The sequence below is a fragment of the Antrostomus carolinensis genome, unplaced genomic scaffold, assembly GCF_000700745.2.
Source record: "Antrostomus carolinensis isolate BGI_N321 unplaced genomic scaffold, ASM70074v2 scaffold13831, whole genome shotgun sequence".
NCBI lineage: Eukaryota > Metazoa > Chordata > Aves > Caprimulgiformes > Caprimulgidae > Antrostomus > Antrostomus carolinensis.
In genome coordinates, this window is record NW_010296371.1 from 23774 (window position 1) to 31622 (window position 7849).

General features: G+C 41.6%; 1 protein-coding gene across 1 annotated transcript in view; it reads right to left on the reverse strand.

The window, feature by feature from the left end:
- MPG (N-methylpurine DNA glycosylase) overlaps positions 1 to 1165 on the reverse strand; it is a 10762-nt gene extending 9597 nt beyond the window's left edge. The window contains exon 1 of the mRNA XM_010178263.1: positions 944 to 1165. Within this exon, the coding sequence (XP_010176565.1) occupies positions 944 to 1165 (222 nt within the window). The remainder of the gene's footprint in view (positions 1 to 943) is intronic.
- Between the last annotated feature and the right edge of the window lie 6684 nt (positions 1166 to 7849).

Genomic DNA, 7849 nt, shown 5'->3' on the forward strand with positions numbered 1-7849 from the left:
ATAGAGGGAAAGTTGTTTTGGTTTTTTGTAGGACTCACTAAGCAGAAGAGACATGTTTAATCTCCCCCACTCTGATCTCTAAAGGCTTTCAACAAGGTTCAGAGATTCCTCAGAGTTTCTGCAATGGGAGGAGGGAGAAGGTCCTTTCATGAACAAGTAATGGCTTGAAAAATCAAAACCAAAAGATAGGAATAGCAGTTTTCAGAGTGAAGAGAGTTTAACAGTGGAGTCCTAAATATCTCCACCTAGGGCCTTGCATGTTTGTGTTAATAACCTCAGAAAGGTGATCATTCCAGAGCTCACCCTGCATGCTGACAATATCGAGTCATTCAGCACAGCAAAAATAAAAGCAGGTAGTATGAGATTCAATTTTCAAATCATACAGGGCAGCATAAAAGAAAGTCCCAAGCAGTCTGCTGAACTTGCAGATAAGAATAAAACCTTCGAGTACAGTTTGGCAGTGGATACTGGTGAAGCAAGGCCAAGGGCCTGTCATGCTATTAGCACCACAAGCCAGTAAAATGGAGGCAGAGAAGGAGATGTTGCTGACTGCGGAGCATCACGTTCCACTGGGCTAAGCAAGAGCCAAAAACAAATAAAAGAATACCTGAAAGGACAATAATGCACCTGAAACAACCTTCAAATGACAAACAGTAAAGTACATTTCAGTAAAGCAGAAAAAAGGGAGAAAAAGGTCACAAAAGAACCTAAATCTGAAATGTGACAGTATATTAAACCTGAAAAATTGCTCCTCTGACTTCATCCTAAATAGATTTGGCTACTAGTCTTTAAATTCCACTGAACTTAACAAGAGAAGGAATGAGAGCTGTAATCCTAAAATAGCAAAGCCCTGGACTCAAATGGCAAAAAAAGAATTTCATCCTTTTACTCTGAGTCATTAGCACATGGCTCCAGGACAGCAACCTCGGTGTTCATGTCTTACCTGTCCCAGAAAGGACCTGGCCAGGCTAATACAGGGCTGGTTGAAAAAATCTGCTTCTAGCTGGGAAGAATTTTTTTTCTCTGTCACAAAATATTTGCTGCTTTTTGGAGAAGACTCCCCATCAGGTGTAGCATTGAGGTTCTTCAAGGCATCAAAAGGAGGCAAGCTGGAGTTGCTTTGGAGAGCACTTAATTGAGCCAACAGCTTTCTTTTTCTTGGCATAGCTCTAGAGAATTGATATAAACACAATTAGGAATATAAAGCTTATTTAAAAGTAACTCATCTGCACAAATTCTTTATTTTTACAGATCTCTCCACAACAGTGATTCTGAAAGTTATAACTGCTTGGACAACCTAGGCAAACTACAGAGGCAGGTGACAGATTTAGCTGTGTCTACATCAGGCTGGGCAAATATTGGCCTCTACTGATAAGCACATAGAAAACTGCAGTTTGAGTATGTGCTTTTTAGGGACTGCAGATAAAAAGCAACTCTGCTCTACTCAGCAGTAAAAATAAGTTTGCTAACTATTAGGTTAGGAAATTCAGAAATTGAAAACAAAGATGAACCAGTATCATATACTTCTTACTTAGAACTAATGTAATCTGCTAAGCAGACAGAAAAAAGTAGGAAAGAACTACCTCAAAAGTTGTGCTGACTCCGAAAGGCCACAGAAGTCATGTATCAATCATTTTAAACAGCAATATACCCCGATCAGAACCTACAACTCCACAGAACACGGGACATTTGAGTTGGGAGATACCCTATTTACACTCACAGTGACAAACTCATTTATCATCCTGTAGAAATGTTTGTTAGAACATGTTTTGTTAGAACCTCCACTAAATAAGTTCTAAATTCAACCTACCAGAAAGATGAAGAGCAGTCTGTTCCAGTCGACAGTGTGTATTTGAGGCAACCACGTAACCTGAGATTGTTCTTCTAGGTTTGTCACCAATTTACTAGGTGAGCTTCAAAAAGTTAACGTTTCTTTTTCGGTGCCACAGTCCTTATACCTGTTGAACAGGAACACACTTATTTATTCACTGTATACAGCACTCTGAAATAGGCTAAGAGAATTTGGAGCTGGAGATCATGATACCAACAGTGCATCATTACCTCAAACTCAAGAACAATCTGCAGTTTTCTATTGATCTAGCAAAAAAACCATCTCCCAGCTGGGGCATTGCTGGAGATGCTCTTTAGCCTTTTTTATACAAAAGCCTATGAAAACAGTGGGGAATGCACTTTTCCTATAGTGAATGCACAAAAAGCTGAAACTAAGCTTTGAAAATTCCCCCATTAGCACTATATTTGGAAAGTCTCAGCCTCCAAAAAGCACTCTCACAAGAGAATGCAAAGACACCAGGTTTCAGAAGATGCCTCATCAGTACTGAAATTCAACCACATGTAGATATAAGGGAAAAAAGTAAAGATTCAACATGATACATAATTAGAAATGGAGAAAGAATTCTATATACAGCTGAATCTGTAAAGAGAATTATATACATAATTAAGTAGCTGTTGCCACTCATTTTTCACCAGATCATCAGCTTTTAAAAATGACTACAACAACCTTCACCGTTCAAAACAATCTTTATCTTGCTCTGATGGTTCTCACAAAGAAAGATCCACCAGCAATAGCTTCCTTGAACTACACTGAAACAAACTCTGGATCACCAGTGCCAACTCTCCAACATTTACTCCAGCATACACTCCAAGTGTTACATTTCACTTCAGAAGAATTCAGACACAAACATATAAAAATAGGCAGCAAAAAACCCCCCAAAAACCAAACACATTGGTGTGACTGGCAGGGAGGTGAGATGGTTTTATTGTTTTTTCTAAACATCTAATTCTTTATTGCAATAATTCAGTGATGTCAGGCGTGCTGTAGCACGGCCAGCTCCATCCCAGGTATTCTGCTCTGAACTGCAGCTTTCTCCCAGTGGGAATTCTTGAAAATTTTGTCAGAAGTCACCAGTCTGGCTCAGACAAAATTGCCTGGTGGCCTTTGAAAATGAGATTCCTGTCTAGGAGAAAGGGTGTGAATAGGAAAAAGGGTCACAAGAAGGAAGGGACGGAGGAGGAACGCTTCCCCTCATCAGACTGACCCTCTAAAAGACTCAGTCAAGGGAATGCTTCACACCACCTCCAGATTTCTCTGCCAGTATTAACTGGAACTTCCAGTTCATCAGCCATACATAAAGACATGCTGAAAACACGGCAAATTCGAGTGGAGCATTAACTCCTTTGGTAATTTGTGCGCTTATGGAATGTGACAGCAGAAACAGGATCTGAGGGGCCTGGCACTTGCTGCCTTTCCAATTAAGTAATTCTTAAAAGCTGCAAGTGCTCTCATGTAAATGTTACACCGGCAGCCTTAGGGCACTTGTAATGTCACTGCTACGGGCTAATGCCAGACAGACCTCAGCCCTTTCAGCTTTCATTAGATACAGCAGTAGGACACTGCCTTACAGCCACAAGAAATGGGTCACCAAAGAATGTGATTGCTTTCAAACCAAAATGCAGAATGAGGGGACTGCAATATCATCTCAGCAATCCAGAAAAACACCAGTCTGCCTTTTGTCTCCCTGCTTGTTCATACCAAGATATGAAACATAAAACTCCTTGCCTTAAAGCCTGTCTACACTTTCTATAAAGGGTGTTGCTTGCAGACTAAATTTCTTCTTGCCTATGAAAAAGAACACTGTAGAAGACAGTGCCTATCAAGTACCCAAGCCCTCTGTACCTGGGAAGTATGAGACATCATCTCTTCACATGTAAGTCTACAGGCAAATTCTGCAACTTTTCCTTTCTATCTAGATTTTCTTGCTTGTATAGTAAACAAATTCTACTTCTGTGTCTCACACAAGAATCAGCTGTGGGTTTAATCACTTTTTACTAATCCTGTTGTAAACTACCTACCTATAACTCGTTAAGCACGTGTGTGTACACATGCACAAAACCAGTGTGGAAGTCAGAAAAGGAAGATCAAGAGCTAAGTAAGTCTGCACAAGTGCCTAAAGTGCTCAGGGCTGCTGGGCCAGTCTCACACAAGTGTTTACAGACCCTGCAAGCCAGAACCAGAATGATTCTCAAAATCTGTGTCTCCCTGTATCCTGATCTCCAGTACAGGTCAAAAGCAGGAACCTGGGGAAGAACAGAACAAGCACACAGTGCTGCTCCACACATCCTCCATGTCTCTAGACCAGAACCTTCTGAACCAGGCACAGCTTCTGTCTACTTAGTAACTGTGAGCTTATGCAGTCTTCCCTGCGCCTGTGCGAAACTATCCAAACTGAGATTTACTGATGAAGAAAGCTTCACAGAATTAGTCACTGAGCTCCAAAACCTCATTCATTTTGTGCATGAAATTAGGACTGTTCCTCAACCACATGAATCAGTTTACATTTGCAATTCATCACCATCAGCTCTCTTCTTTACCACCTCAAATAATGTAAAGCCAGTTGGGAACATTGTTTTTCCAGTCATTTACAAAACATCCCTGCAGCACTCCAGTGGTGACCTCCAGCCACCATGAGGGCTGCCCATTTACTCACATCCTCTCTCCTATCTTTGCACCAACTGTTTATTTATGACAGGGAACTCCCTTGTTATGTCAGGGGCTGCTCAGTTGAGGACTCCTCTTTAAAAGCTTCCTGAAATCTGAGTACAGACCATAAGCCAGACCACTCAACATGCTTATTTAGGCCTTCAGAGAATTCCAACTTTTTTTTTAAGGTGTGACTTCCATTACAAAAGTCACATTGGCTCCTCCCCACTGTAAAATATTTACACAGGTGTCCAATAATTCTACCCTGCTATACTGTCTACTAATTCAGGTGGCAGTGGTCAAACTTCCTTGGTCTGCAGCACACAGATTTCCCCTAGAATTCTCTTTAAAAAGTAGCGACACATTTGGTGCTCTCCAGTCCACAGGTATTACCTTTCAGTGAGAGGGGAGAGACCATCATTAGCAGCACTGTCCCTGGGGGCTTCATCTGGCTTGGCAACTTGTTCCTGCCTGTTGTCTATTTGTTCCGTAACATCTTACACAGACACTTCATTTTAAGCCAGATCCTTCAAAAAGTTCTCAGCAAGAAGGATTTCCATCCACCTTTCCTGTCTAGTCTAACCTACTAGTAACCAGAAGTAAGTTAATAATGTAGAGTTTTGTGGACAACAGTATGAGAAGCAGGCAAAAAAAAAAACCTTCTTGAAAGAAGACTGCAAGCAGCAGCTAATATCCCCTAAAGTCACACTGTCCACAGACAGACTGTGACACTATGTGCAAATCCTACTAATACCTCAAAAGCAGGTCAAAATGAATCGTTTCATTCACCTCACTGAATGCTGGGGATTGTCATTTTCTGCAAGACGTCCTTGCAATTCCAGTCCTCTCTCCTACTGCCTACTGGACATCTTGAGCTTTTTGGAATGAAAACTTACTCATCCTTCTGTAAAGAACAAGGAAGATAAAAATGAGGGAGAGTGATGAAAAATAATGAAAAACCCCAAAATCCTTCACAGCAAAATTATGCTTGGTTTTGGCTGACTCTCTTAAACCATTTTGTTTTGTTCTCTTCTGCCCCTGGCCAATATTCTAGCTGCTATTTTTAACTGAATGACAAACTTTCATATTAAATAAAAGAAACAAGTTAAATATAATACTGACAATGGATGTTAGCTAGCTCAGCCTTCTGAGATTTGAGTTAACCAAGCCAGCATTCAGTTAAACAAGGCAGCATTTAGAGGCCACAAATACTGATCAGGAAACAGACATAAGGATTCAAAATCATCTGCAGTTCAGGTCTTTTCTTTATATCTACATTATTTGTAGCAAATGTAGGATGAGTATACTGGGCTAATTACCCAAAAGCTGTAGGTCTTGTTTTTTCCCACCTATATGATGGCAGTGAGAATACTCTTGATTTGTAAAGCACATTGAAAGAGCTATATAAGGGGATACAGAACTAGTTACACTTCAGTCTTAGGTACCCATCTTAGACAATGACCCTAGAAAATACATTCCTTCCTCAATCTTAATATTGGATGAGAAACAATTTAGGTCAGGCATGGGGGTTTCACTCAATGACCAAAGATGTTTTACTAAAATCTCCATTAACACACTGACAAAAAGGAAAACTCAGGACTCAAATGCTCAAACAATGAACAATATCCACCAAAAGAGTTCCACTTAAAGAATTCCTGTTGAACTACCAGTAACTTGAAGACTAGGAAGAAAAGCATAAGCAGAAAAGATCCAAAGATTTACCTGCAAAAGGATCCTGGAGTTGCTCCCTGCACAAGCATGGAAGCAGAGGGTTCTCACACCTCCTGAGAAGTCAGCCCTAGGCTCAGAGGAAAGGACCTGCTCCACATCCAGTTTTACAAAGGAGGACCGTGTGAAGTTCTATGATAAGTCTTTGACTTAAAGAGAGAGAAAGAGAGATTATTTCCTCCAGATTTCAGGCCAAGCTACCCAAAGAAAGACCTTAGTATTCACGCTTTGCACAAAGAACCTGAGCTCTCCAACAAAACCATGTGGAGGGAATCACAGCCACGCTTTGTAATCAGGCTCAGTAACAGCCAAGGTGCTGCTCAAGGCAGTTAAATTGGGACTGATTCAAGGTACATGCTATGAGCCTCTCTCTTTAGCCAGAAGGTCCCTTTTTTTCTGTTTTCAACCAAAGGAAAGACTTGTACTTCTTACCAAAGACGTGATTTGTGTGTACTTTGCATTGCATTACTAGACACTGTTAAACAGTTATAGCAAGAAGACAGAACACTGGATCAAAGCCTCAACAGATGATGGTCTGCAGAGATACGAGTGTAAATGCAGGTGAAGATAAACAGCTGATGTAGTGTCCACCACTATTGTGGTGGCATTTTCAAAATACTAGAACAAAGCCTTCAAGCCCTATATAAACAAAGAGGGATCTGAGGACAGAAGACAATTTCCCCACACAGCGTGTGGGATACTATGCTGTATGTGACAATAGCTTGCTAATGGCAAATGAGACAAAACACTTCTGATAATGTAACAGAGGAACAAAAGCAAAAGTCACTGCTGTAAAAAGGCACTTCCAGGAAACCAGCAAATCACTGCTGACCGGAGAGGCTGTGAAATCTGAGTCAGACACAGATCTGAACCAGCAGACAGCAAAGGTGCTCCCGCTCACGCCACAGCAGCCTGGTTCCTAACATGGCAATCTTCTTCAGAGAAACCTCCACTTTCCAAAACGGGTCTGCAGCACATTTCTATAGACTGGGTATTTCTCCTCCTTATAGGGTCCAAACCGTACTGCTTTTGTGACACATCTGTAGAGCAGCTGCTCTTCCAGCACTTCTCCCAAAACCTCTACAGCATCTATTACCGATTCCATCACCTGTTCACTTAGTCATGCACAGAAATCCCAGAGGATGCTCTCTGCAGAGCAAAAGGGACATGGGAGCTGGGAAATTACAGTGCACCCTTATTCGAAGTGCACTTGTACAGCTTTTAACCGGCAGATCACATGCCTCTTTCCCCCCTGCTCTGAACTGTGTTCAGAAAATAGGGATGTTACTTTTTCCTCAGTATTTATTACACATTCTTTGCAGTATCTTTGATCCACAACGTACATATATAAGTTTTTATAGCATTAAAAAGGGTCATCTCCACACACAGGCCCGTTACCCAGCACTGACCAGCACTGACAGCCGTGAGGGCGGTGCAAGGCCCCTCGCAGCTCTTTCTGCCGGGTACGGGGGATGCATTTAAAGCGCTTTCCACGCCCACAGCGTTAATGTGGCACTAGGGGAGCCGCAAGTACAACATTTTTACACAGAACAGTAAATACCACGCTCGTATTTTTAAAGGGAATGGGGCTGGCGCTGCAGCGAGGAACGGGAGAGGCCTCGC